The sequence below is a fragment of the Coccinella septempunctata genome, chromosome 3 (assembly GCF_907165205.1).
Source record: "Coccinella septempunctata chromosome 3, icCocSept1.1, whole genome shotgun sequence".
NCBI classification, from domain to species: Eukaryota; Metazoa; Arthropoda; class Insecta; order Coleoptera; family Coccinellidae; genus Coccinella; species Coccinella septempunctata.
The window spans coordinates 242,904-264,043 of record NC_058191.1 but is presented as its reverse complement, the minus strand read 5'-3'; the positions used below and the strand labels follow the sequence as shown (position 1 = coordinate 264,043).

The 21,140-nt window shown below is 34.8% G+C and overlaps 2 protein-coding genes across 4 annotated transcripts; both read right to left on the bottom strand.

Moving 5' to 3' along the window:
• Positions 1–1,163: 1,163 nt before the first annotated feature.
• On the bottom strand, positions 1,164–2,189 carry LOC123309458 (histone-lysine N-methyltransferase SETMAR-like). Its single transcript, XM_044892595.1, has one exon. It carries the CDS (start codon positions 2,187–2,189, stop codon positions 1,164–1,166), a length of 1,026 nt encoding a protein of 341 aa, XP_044748530.1.
• Positions 2,190–7,175: 4,986 nt separating this feature from the next.
• On the bottom strand, positions 7,176–21,073 carry LOC123310242 (ATP-dependent RNA helicase me31b). 3 transcript variants are annotated; one of them, XM_044893710.1, is made up of 8 exons: positions 20,921–21,073; positions 20,397–20,576; positions 19,273–19,375; positions 18,845–19,013; positions 14,724–14,932; positions 14,321–14,668; positions 10,991–11,186; positions 7,176–8,901 (listed from the first exon to the last, which is right to left on the bottom strand). In XM_044893710.1, the coding sequence occupies exons 2-8, from the start codon at positions 20,450–20,452 to the stop codon at positions 8,636–8,638; spliced, it is 1,347 nt and encodes a 448-aa protein (XP_044749645.1). In that variant the 5' UTR covers positions 20,453–20,576; positions 20,921–21,073; the 3' UTR covers positions 7,176–8,635. The 3 variants fall into 3 exon arrangements, with proteins under 3 accessions (XP_044749645.1, XP_044749646.1, XP_044749647.1); XM_044893711.1 differs by lacking the exon at positions 20,921–21,073 and adding an exon at positions 20,716–20,840; XM_044893712.1 differs by lacking the exons at positions 20,397–20,576; positions 20,921–21,073 and adding an exon at positions 20,153–20,266.
• Between the last annotated feature and the right edge of the window lie 67 nt (positions 21,074–21,140).

The following is a 21,140-nucleotide window of genomic DNA, read 5'->3' as shown; positions in this document are numbered from 1 at the left end:
TACAAGGTATAACTAATAGTTTATTTCAGTTTTCGCTCTCATTCATACTCCGTGATCATTTTTAATTGAAAATTATATCGTTACTTATCTTCAAGATTTCTAGAATTTTTTCCGAGATGAAATTTTTTCACTTACTAATTCGTGTGATGCTTATGCAAGGAGTAAATAATTCGGAGGATGACCAAGATCGTCATTTGTTTTTTGTAGAACTGCATGGAGATTTTGATCGAATTATTTTATTTTAAGCGATATACAGTTGACTTTTTTCAGCGTCTCGAATAAAAAAAGATTATCGGTATACCGCGACGGATAGGTTAAAGAAAATTAAAAGGGCAATTTAAAAAGAAGCAATTAATATGGCTTTATAAAAGAAATAATTGACCCTGTTGCTGCTTGACAAAATCAGGTAAAAAATTTCCTAACTACATCCGTTTTCAAGATATAGGGTGTTGAAAATTATTTCATCCGCATATTTCACGATTATTTCGAAAATACCTACGAAAATGCCAAAATTGTGATGAAATTTGGCATTAATATGTTTTGCAAGCTGACACATTCGATGATCCATTAAATTTTAAATTCTTCATTAAATGAGTTATATTCGGCGGTTAATGAGGGATTGGAGTTTTAATGGGCCATTAAATTATAATTGACGTTCCTGCGACTGAGTGCCCTATCACCAAAAACTTTGGAAACTAACTTTTTTGGGATAAATTTTCTAGTCCACATTTTTTTAAATTCTATATCTATAATTTCATTGCCATGTTGCCAGTAGGTTTGAGATAAGCGTGAAAAGTGTGCATGATTTTTTTCAACACCTCGTATATTGAATGCCGTTACTGTATTTTTCTACTGAACAAACCCACTTCTTTTTCCCCGTTTTATTTCTTTGTAAGGTGAATTATGCTTCATTCGCCAAAATCCTGAAAGAATTCAAGAAATTTTGAAGATATTTTCCGAGGAGTAAGCTGTTTGATGTGATTTCATGAATTTTCATCATTTCGTCATTTTTTAAGATCCTATTGTAATGCTTGTACTTAATTTATTTGATGGGAATTTGTAACGTCCAATAGTAACCACGATATATTAGGTTGGGGAAAAAGAAATCCATTATTTTTACGTGAACTTCAAGACTTTATTTAACATGTTTTGCATTGTCCGATTTAGGTCAAATATGCACCATTTTGTTCTATAATTTGTTGCCATTTTAATGGTAGCTTCATTATGCCTCTCTCATAAAAGTCTTGGTCCTTATTAGCGAAAAACTCCAGCAATTGATTTTCACACTCTTCCCTTGATGCCAATTTCTTATCACTAAAAAAGTTTTGCAATGCAAGAAAAAGATGGTAATCGCTTGGTGCGAGGTCCGGACTGTATGGTGGATGCATCAAAACTTCCCAACCAAGCTCCTGGAGTTTCTGACGAGTCACTATAGAAGTGTGTGGCCTGACGTTGTCCTGATGGAACACGACACCTCTTCTGTTGGCCAATTCTGGCCGTTTCTGGTCAATTGCTCGCTTCAGACGGTCCAGTTGTTGACAATAGATGTCTGAATTTAATGTTTGGCCATATGGAAGCAACTCGTAATAAATGATTCCTTTCCAATCCCACCAAACGCAAAGCAGAACCTTCCTGGCCGTTAGTCCCGGTTTGGCCACCGTCTGAGCTGCTTCACCGCGCTTTGACCACGATCGCTTTCGCATAATGTTGTCGTATGTGACCCATTTCTCATCCCCAGTCACCATCCGTTCAAGAAATGGGCCGATTTCATTACGTTTGGCCAAGGCTTCGCAGATGGAAATTCGATCCATCATGTTTTTTGGTGTTAATTGGTGTGGCACCCAAACATCAAGCTTTTTTTTAAACCCAGCTTTGTGCAAATGGTTTAAAACTGTTTTGTGGTCGATCTTTAACTCCTGGGCGATGCTACGACTACTAACATGCCGGTCCACTTCGATGATTTCAGTGACTTTGTCGACATTTTCGACGACGGGCCTGCCTGTGCGAGGGGCATCCTTAACGTCAAAAATACCCGAACGGAATCGACGAAACCAAAATTGCGCGTAATTAGCTGTTACAGTATCGGGACCATAAACACTATTCACATTTTCAGCCGCCTGACTTGCATTTTCGCCCTTATCAAAGAAAAACTGTAAAATGTACCGAATTTTCTCTTTGTTGACTTCCATCTTTAACGCCGTGTAACTCAGAACTGAATGGACAAAACAAAAAACTGCAAACGAATTCTTTTAGTGAGAACTGTTACCTTGACAACGAGCATAAATTTGAAATTGTTTGATCGATAATTTACGAGATATCGATCACTACAGCCATCTACCGAAAAAATAATGGATTTCTTTTTCCCCAACCTAATATATGAATGTCTTCCCACTAATCAATGTTTCCCATCGTTTTCGTATAGTATTAGGGTGAATATTGATAATTCTCACCGGTATTCGTTTTCGAGGCAGCTATTTATGTCTGCTGATTTCAGGACTCCTTGTCAAAAGGAAAATCATTTCCATACGGTACTAAAGCTGAAGTGGTTGTTTGCAAGGGAATATTCGAATTGATTTCTGTATAGGCTGATTCAATGCGGAGGAAAATAGTTCAGTGATTTTTATATTTTTTTTTTTTAAATGAGTTCTCGGGCGTCCTAATTTTTTTTTACCTAAGTGTAGGGTAGGTGAAGAGATCACAACCTTAAGTTTATGTCGAAGGGCCGACTAGGTATTGAATCGATGTAGCTGATGTTGATGAAAATCTATAATTCAACTAAAAAACTCAAATATGTACATAATTTTGGCTAACATGTGTTTCGCTGTCACAGTAGCATCTTTAGATGCTAGAAAAATGTGTAGAAAAGTGCTACACTTCCTATGCAAACGAAAGGACCTAATTTGTAGCCATTTCATGTACATGATCTTCTAATTTGAGTATTCCCTTGCATAAATCAGCAGCAATTTGAATCAATGACACTTTTTGAAATATTCGAGCTTTATTTTTTCATTCCATTTTCGTTTTTAAGTTTTGTGTGATTTATTTATTCGAATTAATTTATTTATGTTTGATAATATATATTTTTAATATCGCCTTGTGGTGATGAGGTGATAAGTTTAAAATAACAATTCCATAATATTCGTACTAATGTGAAGTTATTTCTTCTTCGTAATGAAAATACCATGTAAAAGTTGAAAATTGAGAGATCAAGATTTTACGAACACATTTTTCGTACAGCTCACACTTTTGAAGATGCTATATCTTGCCTGATTGATGAACATAAATCATCGTATTTGATGTTTGAAAAGAACAAATAAAGACTGATCGTTTTTTCATGATTACTCACACATATCCATCCAATGTTCTATCTAATTGTTTTCTATTAATTTTGATTTTTCAAAATATTGAGAAGTTGGGTAAATATTCATAATTGTAATGGTGGTAGAATTATTTTTTATTTTGATTCAATAATGATGAGAATAGAGTTTAAATTAAGATCGTTAACGCATATTCCCCACTCTTTTCCATCCATCCACAATTCCCACACAATATATTCTAATCAAAAAATTAGTATTATTCCAAATTTCGAAAAAATGTTTCAAGTACCACAAATTTAGTTTTTTTTTGGATAGTGATATTCTTTCTAACGTTATTTTTTGCCATATTTTTTGGTGTCCTAGTCGTAAATTATTTTGAAAAATGTTGATTATGGATATTTATCTATGTTACTTTTTAATTCAATTTTATGTAACTCACATGTATATAAAATAAATAATCAAGTATCTTCTATGCTCGTTTTATTATTTTTTACACTTATATTTGATAAATATTGTCATTCATTCATTGCTGTATCCCGTTACCGAGAATAAATTAACAAAAACACTCAAAAAACACTATCGTTGCTATCAAACTTATAATTTCTTTGGGCTACTTGCGACTATGTGCCCTCCTGTGACTGAAGAGACCCAACCGTGACCTACAGATCCTTCCACACTCCGGGCATGGATAGTCACCAACCAGATCTGGCCGCCGCTGTATCCTTCTCGAGTCTCCATTATAAGGGCGATCGGCCACCGAATAGGGATGGGCGAAAAATATCGATATATCGAAATATCGATATTTTTCTAAAAAATAATCGATAAATATCGTCGATATTTCGAATTCCGATACTATCGACTATCGATATTTATTTCGAAGTATCAAATTTCGATATTTTTCCATGTGTCGCACATCGTTGATCTGATATGTTTAGTGTGTAGTATAACGACCACGACAATGAGTGGTGTATTGGGTTAACTTAAGTTCAATCCTTCGTATCTACGCATTGAACTCTATGGGTTCCCATAGAGTTCAATATATCTACGGTACGGGTAGATCATTGTTACGCTTTGTGACAGGAGTTCTAAACGAAAAGAAAAGGAGTGCACGTGCAATTTGCACTTAAAATAGTAAATGATATCAGTTTTGTATTTTAAATAATAAAAATATTGATAACACTTCCAAATCTGTGCTTCATTCCGAATATTTTAATAAAGCTCATGGGTAACCACAAATTTTTTATATATCGTTAAACCGATATATTCAAATAATAAAAATATTGATAACACTTCCAAATCTTTGTTTCATCCCGAATATTCCAATATATCGATATATCGAAATATCGATATTTTTTCACGATATATATCGATACTGTCGAGAAATATCGATACAATATATATCGATATTTTTTTCACGTTTGCCCATCCCTACCACCGAATGCGAAGTTGAACGAAGCTCAGCGTTTTCAATACCATAGACAATACTGAATGCACAGAACAGACCCATCCATCTTGACTTACTTTATGGGCTGAATGATGAGCTACGTGCTACGTCACTCGATTCGTAGCTTGTCGATTATATTAGCATTGAAAACTCTCAGCTTCGCTCAACTTCGCATTCGGTGGCCGATCTCCCTAACTGTGGACCAGAGACCTCCACTGTGATCTGTCTAACACTAGTTATCCCCAGCTATGATTGACATTAACTGATTTCAGGGATTGATGTAGTATATCCTTAAACCGCTTATACTGGCCTCCCGGTTTCCGGGCTCCCTCAGTGAATTCGCCATATAGAGCTATTTTGGGGAGTCTTGTATCTTGCATCTTCAGAATGTGGCCGCTCCATCTGAGTCGGGCCCTCATTACTTGAGTCTCAATTGTTGTACAACCCGCGCGCTGCAAGACTTCTGCATTCGAGACTTTGTGGAACCATCTGATGTGCATTATTTGTCTTAGATTACGTTGTTGCGTTTGTTCAAGCTGTTTAATATGTCGCCTGTAGGGCGTCCAGCTTTCGCTTCCGTAAAGAAGCGTTGGGAGGACGACTGCTTTGTGAACAGCTGTCTTGGTCTTCAGATTGAGATCGTGATTTTGAAGCACTCTGTCCTTCAGCTTCCAGAATGCCCCTGATGCCGAATTGATACGGTTTTGTATTTCCGTGTCTAGATTAGCCCTACTATTTATGAAGCTTCCCAAGTATTTGAACTGCTCGACCTGTTCTAGAGGTTCATTCTCCAGGCTGATATCTGTTTGAAGGCTTTCTGGCGGACTTACCAGGATTTTGGTTTTGTCGATATTGAGTCTAAGGCCTAAAGCTTCGTATATATGTTTATAGGTGTCCAGCATTATCTGTAGATCCTCTGGGCTGCTAGCGATAAGTGCTAGGTCGTCGATAATGCCAGCAATTATCGAGACAGCTATGGCGAAAATATTGAACAGTAAAGGCGCTAACACGCAGCCTTGTTTCATTCCAGAGTTGGTTAAGAAATGGTCAGTTGTGGAGCCATTATGCTGTATTTTAGCGGTGTTGTTGGTACGGAGGGTTTAACGCACTGCTGGATAAATATCGTTTTTTACTCACGTAGCTCATTTAATCTTGTTGTCATTTGGTAAAAACTTTGTGAAAAAAATTCTGAAATCTGTCTAATATTTTATAATCAATTTAGAATTTTGGAAAAATTTGCAAAGTGATGGGGTCGATGAAATCTCGAGATTTATTACAAGGAATAATAATATAAAATGATAGAATAAATCACTTAAGAATATGTATCACATTAGCATGTCGAAATTTGGAAAAATTCCCAAAAAAAAGGAGTCAGTTAAAAATTCGTCAAGACGGAACGATTGCACTGAGGTCGATGAAATTTTGAGATTTATCACTAGAGGAGTTGATCCTCCAGATCTTGAGAGAAATATTTTTTTCGTATGTCGAAAATTGACTTTATTTCCCTCTATGAATAAGTTTCAAAGTAGTTTTCTTTCATATAGCTTGTAAATTATTTATATTTATCATAAGAATATACCTATTTTATATTGATAAACAGAATTATTTATATTGATAGCAGAATTTCGAATACAGAGTGACAATTTGAAAACTTGCCAGGCCAATTATGTCTTGAGAAGGATATTTTCAGAGAAAATGCTGGAACAGGTCAATTTTTATTCAGAGGGGGACATATTTTGAGCAAAATTGTTAGCCGAAATCTCCTCAATCTAGGGGTTATCACCCCTAAATTCTCAACAGGGAACAGAGGGTGGGCTATACCTCAATTGGAAGACAATAGTATTATGTAGAGGGACATATTGTCTTCCAATTGAGGTTTAGCTCACCCCCTATTCTCTATGAAGATAGTCCCACCTACACCTAAGTTTGAGGTGATTTTGGCTTACAATTCTGCTAGAAACATGTTCCCCTCCCAATAAAAATTGTCCTGTTCCGGCATTATCTCTGAAAACATCTTTGTTGAGACATAATTGACCTGGCAAGTTTTCAAATTCTCACCCTGTATAAAATTAGGCCCCAACCCCTCAAAATCACTCTTGGAACCGTCACTGAAGAGACCAAGCATTGATAGTTTTCAGGTTCTTAAGAAGCTTTAAAAAATATACAGGATGTTCCATTTAGAATAAAGAGGATGAACTGAGCTAGACTTGCAGGAATTACCTTGTATTCATCACTCTCAAGTAACCCTTATTTGATATTTTGAAAGTGGAAAATATACATGAATGAGGCGTTTGAAAAAGCAAAATCTAATGTACGCTATTTTATGTAGTAGCAACAGAAAATAATCTTACCATCCGACGTGGGACACCACCTATATATGAAATATTGTCAGGGAAGAAAATGAAACAAAAAGAGGTGTGAAAGGCATTTAATTTTGTAGAAAAATTCAGGGAAACAAAAAGTCGGAAATAACAAATGTTGATAGTTTGGCTGCGATCAATTTTCAAAAATACTTTGCTTTGGAATTAAGCAAATACCTTTCACGTATTTTTTTTTTAGATTTTTCTATAACAAAATAATTTATGTTAGATGTATGCGAAAATTTGTTACCCTTTTGGAAAAATGTATATTGAAGAAAAATTATAAATAACTTCAGCATACAAATAACATTATATGTCATAAATAGTACAAAGTTCTCCCCCCCTATAAAAAACAGAAGTCTTTCAATAAGATCACTTCGAAACTACTTCCAAGGAAATAGTTTGGATGGCTTCAGACATCGTACAATACTTTTTTTATATTTTCATCTCGTGTTAAATTTTTTTTTATTGAAAAAGACCAAAACAAAAGCTAAATTTTGAAAATCCACCAAAAGAGAGAGATGAAAATTTACAATTTTGTTGCACATCGTAAAAACGACCAAGGAAAGCCTTTTAATTATCAAATAATTATTAAGCTATCACAGATCGTTTGAGATTTTGATCTTTTTTTTCTTTCAATTTCTTCCTATAAGGAAGGTACATGATTGACTAGTCTCAACGTTAGAAGATCCTAACTAACGTCCAGAAAAATCTCCTCATATTTACATAATTACTATTTTTCTTCAGATACGAGTAAATCATCTTCATTTTACTCACTTCTTCACAAACATTCGGAGTCCCTATCTCCACTCAATTTTTTTTTAATTCAAAGCACATTTATAGTCCAGTCTTGTTGCACTTGTTGTAACGTCTCTTAATCTCGCAAAACTCGAGATTTTTATTGAATTTTTGGAGATTTAGATGTGAATAAGTTATTGAAAATTCAATAAAATTCCCCAGTTTTAAAACATTTTAATATTTTCGATCAGCCTATAAACATTTAGACTCGACATAGCGTCGTTTTGAAATTGTATGGGTAACTTACACAAATCCAAAAATTTTGATACGATATCCTTCGACCAACAACCGACTTCTTGGGAGGTTTCTTTCAATCGGATTTTTGAAAAATGATATTTTACAGAAAATCGGTCGATATCTGAAGGATATCTTATCGAGAGTTCAACGAATACCGAGGAAATACTTAAAGGCGGATGCGAGAATATTAAAATATTTTTCAATTTGTACATAAATACCCTTCCACTTTCACTAAGATTTCACTTGCGAGTCTTTTTTTTTTTCAAATAAACCTCTTAACCGTGTTTTTTTTTCGAGTAACAACGAATTGAGCATCGGACACTTTCCGTTTAGAAATTCTCTCACGTAAAAAATAACTCAACTGAAACTATGTTCTCTGATAAATATTATACATAATATTGGAACTACTAGGAGATCGGAACGGTCGAAAATCCACTCGTCGATCCGAGATTTAAGTAACCGGGGCGGGGGCGGTGGTTTTATTTCTCGTCATCGTCATCGTCGTCGTCTTCCAATTTCGAGGCGACGTAAAGCTTGGGATCGATCACTTTCGGTATGGGCTTGATCTCGGTACCCAGTTCTTGTTCGATGCGATGCAGGGTGAATCTGTCGTCGTAGGTGATTAGGTTGATCGCGAGACCGTAATGACCGAATCTTCCGGATCTGCCGATACGGTGAAGGTACGTTTCCGCCATTTTCGGAAAGTCGAAGTTGATCACGACGTTCACTGCTTGTACATCAATACCTGAAAACAAAATTATTATATCACCACTATTTACAGGCTCAGTCTTTTACTTGTACAGGGTGTCCCGAATTCCACGTCCAGTGAGGGAATCTCGAAAACTACAAGAGTTAGAGAAAAACCAATGACACTATTCCTAGCTCTTTTTCAGACAAACAAGGAATGGTTTTTGAGTTATGAATTTTCGAAATCGTCATTTTCTGCTAACAACTCAAAAACGAAGAATCGTAGGAGGCTACGGTTTTCACCATTCTTTGTTTCTCTGGAAAAGGCCTCAGAAAATGTCATCAGTTTTGCTCTGGCTATTCTAGTTTCCGAGATTCCCACTCTGGACATCGAATTTGGGACACCCTATACAGATTGTCCTAAATTCTATGGCCACAGAGAGCATGTTGAGAACTATGAAAAAAAATCTACAAGAGCATCCACGATTTTTTTCGGAATAATTAAATATAAGAAATCAGATGATGGATATCTTAATTTCTTCACGAGTTACAGGGTGTCTCTGAAAAATTACTGTTTCGAATATTTCTACATCTTGGTTTATGTTCCAAAATAATTTTTTTTTTAATTTTTCTGTGTGATGTGATTTTCGTAACGGATAATAGAAATTAATTACCATTTGAGAGATAGATAGGAGAGTCGGTGATTTTTAAACGGGACGCCCAATATTTTTTAACGTAGTTTTTTAATTGCAGGGTTGCCAAAAAGCGACTAAAGAACTGCGTTGGAAAATATAGGGTGTCCCATTTGAAAAACACCGACTATCCTCTATATCCCTGAAATGGTAATAAATTTCTGTGATTCGTTACAAATTCACATAAAACATAAAAGCTACGGAAAAAAATTTTTGGAATTTTTCGAATATCTTCAATATAAATTGAGATATAGCGAAATATTTTTCAGAAACGCCCTGTAATTCGAGAACGAATCAAGATATCTATGATCTGCTGAGTGATATGTTATTTTTTCGAAAAATATATCGCGGTCCTTGAAGATTTTTTCTTATAGTCTTGTATCTCAGTGAGCTTCGAATTTAGACACCCTGTACATATATTCTCACAGAAGATTGTTAAGGTCAAAAAAAAAAAAAATTCTTTTTCTCTCAACAATTTTTTCCAATTCGACCTAGATAAAAAGAGTTTTCATAATGAGCTATACCACCTCTTGGAAACTTAACAATGAAGGTTTTACATTAAACATACCATTTTGACCATTGAAATAAGCTACTATAAAGTGTGAGGCTTTGTTTTTCTGACAGAAGGAAGAACTCATACAAATTATGTAGTTGTTTAACCAGAAATTGTCCATATAAAATATTCAAGATGGCTGAGCTGTAACCCCTAGAAGTTCGACAAAATCTCATTGAATTTCAAGTACGGGACTGTGGAAGGTGACTACGGCATCGCAAAAACGAAACAGAACATATACATATGGCTGGTTCAGTACCAAGATCATCGTATTAGATGCATCAGGTCACTTTTGAGAGAATCGTAATTATTATATCGTGCAATTTAGGGTGACAAAAAAATGTACAAAATTGAGGCTTGAATGTGCTTATGTTAGTTATGTAGAAAAAGTGCTATGATGTTTCCCCATTTCATCCCATTTTTACGACGATTGTTGGAATGTTCGATCAAGAAGATTGTGATGCCCATTGAGAAAAAATTCGTGAAAAATGGCGAATTATACGAAAAAAATATAAAAAATACATTAATTTTCCAGGATGGTCAAATATTCAACAGCGAGCGTTCAACCTACTTTTGTGAGCGGCTTTCTAGGAATATCGAGCATTTTTATGTAATGGTCATAATGAAGAAACTGGAAGATGTCGGTGCGAAATTATATATTTTTATGGTTTTTCAACAGCCTGTATCTTGGAGAAAGAAAAAAAAAATGATTCTTTTGACCTCGAAATTCTTCAGTTAAAATATGTACAAGTAGTAGACTCACCGTGTATATACCAAGCAAAACAAACATGAGAAACGTAAATTTAATTATTTCAAACACCAGAAATAATATAACAATAACAACAAAAAATGAAGGATGATCCTGAAACAAAAAAATTTGTGAAATAATATAAAAATCTTACCTCTCGTGAAAAGATCAGAGCAGACTAGATTGCGACATAGACCCGACCGGAAATCGTGGAAAACCCGGTTTCTGTGCGCCTGCGCCATTTTCGCGTGGATGTAGTAGCAACAGTAGCCGAGCTCGGTGATCTTTTTCGCCAGTAATTCAACCCGTTGCGTGGAATTGCAGAAAATAATACTTTGGTTGATTTGTAACTAGAAACAAAATATTAAGTATTAAGTCAGTTAGATAAAACATCCTCGTTAAATTACACAAATAATGTGGCGATTCGGAAAACGGCATTAATCGCTAAATTAATAATCGACTTGATAGCAAGATTTTTCTCTCGACCTCTTTTGGAATCGAAAAATTTTAAATTATAACTTCGTAACGAAGTTATCATTTTAAAGCTCCATTTTGTGTGCATAGTCAAGAAACAATTTTTTTTATCTCTTTTACTCTTGACAAATTGTGCAAAAATTTCGCATGAGCAAATTATTCAAATATACAGGCGGTCCTACTAGTGCTGCAACGGACGATATAACTGTAGCTGTCAAAGTTTGGCAAAATTTTTTGATGCAAACTTGAATTACCCCATGAATAGCACAACCTAAAAATATTTTCGAATATATCGGGTGTCCCACAAAAGAAAAATAAAGATTGACTTTGATTCTTCAAATGGGATACACTATACATATTTAGTAGTGTTTTTCAATTTCTCTGGAACTTCCTGCATGCTCTTGCGTATACTTTTCAGATATTTTCCTTCAACAGTTTTCGAAATCTTGGTCATTTTGACAAAAAAATTATATCTGTAGAGGCTAAGTTATTTAATTATAATTCACGAACCCTTGCACATACCGATAACAGCTTTACATGGATTGAAAGACAAGATTCAAAGAATCATAGCCAGCTATAATAAAGCATCTCCAGTGTATGAAGTGTTCACAAAAGGACTATCAACATGACGAATTTCAAATCGATTTATCTTCATTTTTTCAAATGCAATGCATACGATTTTTTTTTCATCATCAAATTAACTATTCATTCAACAAAAAGTGAAGTAAAATAAATACAACACAGTTATTTTAATGATGAAAAAATCGTTTGCATTGCGTTTGAAAAAATAAAGATAAATCGATTTGAAATTCGTCATGTTAATAACCTTTTTGTGGACACCTCATATGCTGGAGATGCTTTATTATAGCTGGCTATGATTCTTTGAATCTTGTCTTTTAATCCATGTGTAATGCTGTTTTTGGTACATATGTGCAAGGGTTCGTTAATTACACTGCGCAAAAAAATTAACGCACATTCTGAAAATCTCAATTTTAATGAAAGTTAACTCTACATTGACTTTATAACTTATTTTTTATGTTCTCTCGGGAAGGTTTTGAACGAAACAAGACACATTAAATGGAAGAAAAATTCAGGATTTCACCGAATCTTATGTGAAATAAGAGAAATGAACAATTTACAAAATAATGAAATGCTGATTTAATACTTGGTATTTCCACCCCTTGCGTTAATTACAGCTCGGCAACGACGGTTCATACTCAAAATGAGTGATCTTAAAATGTTCTGATCTAATCCTTCCCAAATTTCTCCGAGTTGGATTTCTAAGTCATTAAGAGTAGCTGGATGATTTTCTGAACTTCTCAGCCTTCTATTGAGGTTGTCCCAAACCTGCTCAATCGGATTGAGATCTGGACTTCTTGCTGGCCATTCCATTCGAGAGACTTCAACCTCTTCAAGGTACTCTTGAACGATGCGCGCACGATGGGGGTCTGGCATTATCGTCCATAAAAATGAAATTTTCACCAATGTATGTGGCAAATGGCACTACATGCTCTTCAAGAATGTTCCTTATATACTTATCAGCATTCATAGCTCCATTATCAACGACCACTAGGAATGTGCGAGCAGTCAAAGATATTTCTCCTCATACCATACTCGATCCTCCCCCGAAACCAGTAGTATTCAGGAAATTGCACTGAGCATATCTTTCATGTGGACGTCTGTATACAAGGGAACGTCGATCACAATGGTAGAGGCAGAATCTAGACTCATCTGTGAAGAGAACTCTTTCCCAATCGGCCTCTTCCCAATGGATATGCTCTCTCGCAAAATCCAAACGCGCCCTTCGATGGGCTGGGGTAAGAGCTGGGCCTCTTGCCGCGACACGAGGCCTTAAATCATATTCTCTGAGGCGATTTCTTATTGTCTGAGTGCTAATTTGCACCTCATGAGTTTGCTCAAGCTGAATTTGAAGGAGGCGAGCGGTTGCAAACCGTTGTCTCAACGAAGAAACTCTTAAGTAACGTTCTTGAATGGCAGTTGTTACCCGTGGTCTACCCTGTCCTGGTCTTCGGACATTCATACCTGTCTCCCTGAATCGCTGCAACATTCTGGACACACTTGTATGGGAAACTCCAAACCTTTCTGCAATTCTTGTGTATGTCCACCCTTCTTCTCGCAAAACTACCGCTTGGGCACATTCTTCTTGGGTCAAATTGCGTGTTTCGCGTTGCATAGCAATCGAGTGTAGAAAATCAAACGAAAGAAAAACTATTGATCACTAGAATTGATCGAGAATAATTGATTTTAGAATGTAGCCAGTACATTCAAAATCTGATAATATCATCTTTTTTTATTCCTGCTGGGAAAAACATCTGTATTGAAGAAAACCGTTGAAAGTGGATAACATATGCATGCATAATTCTGATAAAAATAATTATCATTGAGATCACCTTCAGTTGTAGAATAAATTTGAGATTTCCATAATGTGCGTTAATTTTTTTGCGCAGTGTATAATTGAAAAACATAGTCTCTACAGGTATTATTCTTTTGTCGAAATGATCAAGATTTCGAAAACTGTTGAAGGAAAATATGTGAAAAGTATACGCAAGAGCATGCAGGAAGTTCCAGAGAAATTGAAAAACACTACTGAATATAGTGTGTACCATTTGAAGAATCTAAATCACCCTTCATTTCTCTTTTGTGGGACACCCGATATATTCGAAAATATTTTTAGGTTGTGCTTTTCATGGAGTAATTTAAGTTTGCATCAAAAAACTTTGCCAAACTTTGACCGCTACAGTTATATCGTCAGCTGCGGCACTAGTGTGACACCCTGTATATCCATTCAATATCATAAAATTTTCCGATTATTCACTCAATTTTTCTGACGATGTGGTGTGTACATCCTTCAAATCTTCTACCATCGAGGGAGGTGGAAGAATTGTGCGGACAACTTGATCTAGCATATTCAACCCAACCCGCTTCCAAAATTTACATGGAGCAGGAATAACGAATATGCACAAATCGAGCTGAAACAAAAGAAACTCACCTTTGAGAATAGAGTATTGAGACAGTGAACTTTCTGACGCTCTTGCACAAACGCGTAATACTGTGTGACCCCCTTAAGTGTCAACTCTTCCATCAAATTAATCTCGTACGGGTCCCTCAGATGCTTCTTCATAAACTGCTCAACGGTCAGGGGAAAGGTGGCAGAGAACAGCAGTATTTGCCTTTCCTGCGGAAGATTCTTGATAACCACATCGAGCATACCCTTAAAGTCTTGCGATAGGAGCTTGTCCGCTTCGTCCAGGACAAGTATCTTGCACTGATCCATTTCTGCAACTTTTTTCTCCATCAGATCCAGTATACGACCTGGAGTTGCGATTATAACTTGTACCTGTAAAGTCGCTTTGTTTATTTTCAACAAAATCAACATGTAAAGAATAATTTACCTTTTGATATATGCGCATGATATCATCCCTCAGGTTAGTTCCGCCCGTTGTCACCATGACTCGAACATTCATGTGCTTGGCAAGTTCAATACAAATTTGCGACGTTTGCAGGGCTAGTTCTCTGGTCGGGACGATTATCAGCGCCTGAATGCAGTCTTTCTTCGAGTCGATTTGTTCCAGTACGGGTATACTGTACGCGCCAGTCTTTCCTACAATTTTTATCATTTTATTTTTCCGATAATACTTTTTTTCAGATAGTGGGAACGCATAATGCAATTATTGTAGATCCTGTTGCGATCTTTCACCTTAAAAGAATCAGGTAAAAGGGTAATTAAGACCATATGATTTGGCATACTTGATTCCTTCATTCGAGATTGGAAGCTCGAGAGAAGAATAACTTAATATGCCGTTCAGAAATTTATACTATTATAGACCTTGTCGTTTTTCGGGTCGGCGTGTGGTGAAGTTCAGCGATATGACGCTCAATGTCTAAAGCCCGTTTGCAACAGTGAATTCCTGCAGTTATTTCGGTAGAATTCAGTTGCATACAAAATAATTTCTGCCGTTTTCTTGCCAAAATTCTGTAGAGAATTCTCCAGAGAATTTTCGGCTGTAACGAACTGGCTTTAAATAACGCAGAGTGAACCCGGATTTGCATGTGTTAGTTTTCTATTAACAGACCACTATTTTCAGAGATTTACGGACTGTACCCTTTAACTTTTTAACATTTTAGTTGTTGTTCTGTAACAAAACTATCAAAAATTTGGGCAAATCACAGAAAAATTTTAAAATTATGTCCCAACGAAAATTTGACCCCCCCAGAACTCGGAAACGAAGAATTTTAAAATACCAGATTAACTTCTATCTGTTGTGAGAGTGACGAATTTCCATCATGAGTTTGTACCGAAAAAACTACCCTCATTTAGGTGGCATCAACTTCCATTGTCCATTGTCTACTGAGGGTATCTCAAGAACTATAAGGGCTGGAAGAAAATGAAAGACATATTTCCGATCTCTTTTTCAGAGAAACAAAGAATGGCGAAAACCGTAGCTCCTACGATTTTGCGTTTTTGAGTTATGTATTTGCAAAAAAAAAAATGAGATTTTCAGGATTTCGATAAGTTCTCATACATTTGTTTGTCTTTGAAATTGAAGAGATCTGGAACTTGAACCTTTTTATCGTAGAATGCACTCACGAGCTCAAAATATTTTATCATTTCGAATTATTAGGCAAACTTTTTTTCAAATGTAAACTTTTATTAAATTTATTATTTTTGAATTAGAAAAAAAAATTTTCCAGTAGGTTCTACGTATAAAAGAGCCTAAGAATTTTCAAGTTTCGAATCTGCAACTTCGAGGACAAAAAAGTTATGAGAACTTTTCGAAATCGTAAAAAATCTCGATTTTTGCTAATAATTCAAAAACGAACAATCGTAGGAGGTTGCGGTTTTCAATATTCTTTGTTTTTTCTGAAAAAGAGCTTTTAGCTCTTATTTTAATAGTTCTCGAGTTCCTCTCAGTGGACAACGAATTTTGCCCAACCTTAAAATTTTTAAAATCTGTTTGTTATTCACGAAATAATGTGATAATTCAATTTACCGTCAAAAGGTGATGCTGAACCGCCCTAACTCAAGAACCTAAGTGTTCTGAAGAATCCATACGTCGTCATAGGAATTCTTTCTCCCTAACAGAACTTGTAAATTATTTTTCGATTGTTCGAAACTCTGTTCAAAATAACCATCTGACGGTAGTTCAATTATTAATTATTCCGTGAATAAAATAAAGCGATTTTTGACTTTTGTCTACGGTATATTAATAACCTTCAAATTAACCAACACTCGACATATCTTCCCTATTCAAAAAAGTTCGAGAGTTTATGCCATCTTCATGAGGGTCGGTTTTTGCAACAAAACAAACTCATGATGGAAATTCATCCCCCTCAAAACAGAAGTTGACCCTCTTACCTTTAAATCCTCCAAAGTTCTTCGTTTCAGAGTTCAGACAAGGGTCCAATTTTCGTTGGGACACCCTGTATGATTTTTATACCATGTCGCTTGTATTTGACAGGTGACACAATTTCAAAGTAATTTTGAAATGATTTAGGCAACCAAGAGGCATAATCATAATTTAACGAAAATATGTTTCCACTGTAAGAATTTTTTAGAAAATTCACAAGGTTGGCAATCATTTCTAAGCCCGTCCATCGTTTCCGATTAATAGCACTTATCTCATTCAAGTATCGAGATGTATCACAATTTGCAATTGATAAAAAGAGAATTAATGACAGATATGTCCTCTGCAGTTATCCAAAGAACAGGACTATGTACAGGGTGGGCAAATTTCGATGTTTTAGTACTACAGCTTTTAAACCAGAGGAGATGGACAAAATCTGATACCCCATTCTCGTTCTCTTTTTCTAAGACACTTACAATAGTAGTAGTGATTTTTGGCCACTTTCTTTTGTTTTCGAGTTATAAGGAAAAATTGAAAAAATGGCGATATCGAAATAAATTTATATCTCCGCTAATGCTGATGATAGAGCTCTGAAATTGAAACATTATACAGGCACTTTTTTACGTAGAATCCAGTGGCATGCTCGCCTTTTTAGCAGGATTTTTAATTACGAAGCTATTACCCAAAGTTATGTTTTTTTTAAATGGGAACACTAGTTTTCGGTGCAATGTTTTGAAAGCTTAATTTTCACTGATTTCAAAAATATATAACATCATGTGGTTAGTATCAATATAAATAATAGAAAATGGTCAAAAAACCTTTTTTTCGAATATTTCTATGGTTTCAACTTTTGACGAGCACAGAAAAATAGAGCTTCCTAAAACAAGAGCAGTCTCCTTTCGGCAATGTCATTCTTTCTATGCTTTTTACCAATTTTCACAAAATTTGAATCAAGATATATTTAATAAATTTTCATAATAATGAAAAGACTTATAGAAGGAGACAGTGGTAATCATACAATGCTATATGTTTCTGTGCTCGTCAAAAGTTGAAACCATAGAAATATTGAGAAAAAAGGTTTTTGACCATTTTCTATCATTTATATTGATACAAACCATATGATGTTATATATTTTTGAAATCAGAAAAAATTAAGCTTTCAAAAAATTGCACCGAAAACTAGTGTTCCCATTTAAAAAAACATAACTTTGGGTCAAAGCTTTGTAATTAAAAATCCTGCTAAAAAGGCGAGCATGCCACTGGATTCTACGTAAAAAAGTGCCTGTATAATGTTTCAATTTCAGAGCTCTATCATCAGTATTAGCGGAGATATGAATTTATTTCGATATCGCCATTTTTCCACTTTTTGCTTATAACTCGAAAACAAAAGAAAGTGGCCAAAAATGACTACTACTATTGTTAGTTTCTCAGAAAAAGAGAACGAGAATGGGGTATCAGATTTTGTGTATCTCCTCTGGTTTGAAAACTGTAGTGCTAAAACATCGAAATTTGCTCACCCTGTACACTACTGGAAAAATTAAAGGATTCAAAAAAATTTAAAATTTGATTTTCAACAGGCTATAACTCATCATAAATCATCGTAGAGTCAATTGGACAATGGGAAATAGTAGCTTCGAGTAGACACTTTTAAGGTCAGAACTTCAACTGGAACTTTTACAATTTTTTTCCACTTCCACTTTACACATCTTGAAAAAAAAACTGACTAAAACAAAAGTCAATAAAATCCCTTTTTTTGTTGCTTATTCAAAATCATATCAGATAGGAATTTTTTTTTCAAAGAACAATGGCTTATCGTTGTAGAAAATTCATTTGTTTTCGGAACCCACCTTCAACTTTCTGTGCAATCAATGGTTGCTATGATATTGATTATCGAAGACAAAATGATCCTTTTGCATTCAAAAAAAGAATTTTTGGAGTGCGTAGATTTACAATAAAAACCAAAAAATTTAAAAAAATTTCGAGTTGATGGTGTTTTCAAGATTAAGTGAAAAAAATTTTTTTAAATTTGTTTGATGTCTATACCTAAAGATTAGACAATTGAAGCTACGATTCGCTATTTTTTAAATGACTACGACGATTTTTCTCCAAGTAACAACCTATTGAAAATCACCTGAAAATTAAAAATTTATTCGTGTTATTCGGACTAACCTGTGCCGTTTTTGGCCCTCGCCAATATGTCTTTGCCTGACAGGGCAATTGGAATGGACGCTTCTTGAATTGGCGACGGTTTCTCCCATCCTTTCTCGAAAATTCCCATCAACAGTTCTCTCTTGAGGCAAAACTCCTCAAACTCGTTTCCTCGTCTATCTGTTACATCCTGCGGGTTATTAAAAGAATGTTCAGAGACGACGCCAAAACATCAATCCGTAGATTTGCCGATCACGATAATAATCAGCCTAAGAGGTTGTCATTTATAATCTAAATGAGGGAGAATCTACTCATCATATAGTACCGCCACCGGTCCAACACCACAAGTCAATTGAAATTTAGTACTAGAGTTCAGTAATATTTATTAGTGCTACGATCGTTAATCGGGAACAAATTTAATTGTATCTGAACGAAAGGTTTATTCTTACACTAGTTTGAATTCTTCGGTCCTTCGGGGGTATTTTAAGCTTCGATTTCCACCCTAAATCATCATTATTTGTAGGTGGACTTGCTGTTTGGTTATCAATATCGCTGGAACAATGCAAGATATTGAAAAGGTGAAAAAATATTTTTCTCAAATTGAAAACTATCAAAATCATACAATTAGTAATCAATTCATTTATTAATTACATCAAGGGATCACTACACCCTTGTGTTTCTTATTTATGGTTAATTATATTAAATAAGACTTTTTATTTTTACATTTTGAAAAAAATAATATCAATTGAACTGTAGTCATGTGATTGAAAATACTGCCTCAAAACCAGTTGTATCAGTTAATCTTCTTTAGTTTCTAAGAAAAGGATTCAACTGTGGGAATATCATGAAGTTTAAGATAAATCTTTAACTGACCTGAACAAATGTGGTAAGCCATCAAATGATTTATAGTCAAAGTGATATTCTACGAAATATTGGGCTCGTTTACAAACATATCAGCTAGGAAAAAAATTAAGCAATGTTGCATCAAGATTGTTATCTTATTTGTTGTGTTCTATATTTATAATCTCTATGGAGAGCAGTAATGGTGAATTTAAATTATTTTTATATCAGATAAAGTATAAAAAAATTTTCTAGCAGTTTCAAATTGGTAAAATGAAAAATTATGAGCAAAAGTGAAAATACAACTGCCATAGAACAAAACTAGAATTTGACAAAATCCAATCATGTAGATTGAAAAAAAATGAAATGGAAGATCACTGCTTTGACCAAATCTTCTTCAGCTCATATGTCAACATCAAGTACCCTTATTTTTTAAGTCAATGAACAAGCAGTTCAAAGCATGTTCTAAAATGAATATTTTGAACTCACCCTGAGTACCTGAGACGCCACATCTTTCAAAAATTATCAGGAAATTATAAACTTCAAAAAACAAACAAGAGTGAACTTAAGACAACTTTTTCAATCATAGGAACCACATGGAACATTTTTTATTCCAAATGTTCAATGTTATCAAGAGTATCAAGATAAATTGACACATCACGTATTTTCTCATTGAAACTGAAGAACAATGATAAGGAAATTCTGTAATGAAATCAGGAACTTTCATACTCACAGTTTGCCGGGTAGGGCAATAACATGATTATTTGGAGTCAAAGTGTCGGTCATCATGATTTCGCTCAATATATATTATACTAATATTCAACAGGATTTATAAAACCCAATAAATGCTCCTACTACAGTAGAAGCCAATAGATTTTCCTTCGAAAAATCACCTCATGAATTGTCGATTTATCTGCAACATAATATGAGATACAGTTAGGGAGGGGTTCATATAAACTGTTTACATCATATTAAAATAAAAGATAGGATTGGAGAAATGAAAAGTAGAACGGAAAGTAAACAAAGTATTAATTCATTTGACATTTCCTTACAAACTAAAAACTATGCCTCAAGAGATTGTCGGGCTTAAAAGTACATCAAGTTTCCAATCTTGTAACAATGGAATATTGAAGGATGTAATGAAACTATTCAGATTCCGATTAATCTAAATATAAAATGGCTGCTACGGAGACATCTAAACTACCAAGCTCACAACGCTTCAATTCAAGGATTTATCTGAACTTCAGTAATACTCACGATGAAATTTTCACTTTTGTAGAGTTTATTCGGGAAGTAAGCATACTTAATATCATATGTTAATCGGAAATAATTATCAAATTCAATTGATTTCGCGTTGAACTTAATACGAACTCTTCACTCACCACTTTTAAAATGAAGTTTTATAAATATGGCTGCGTGTAACATCTTGTTAAAAAAAATGACTACGGACCCTCTAGCCAGAGTAGAGAGAATTACA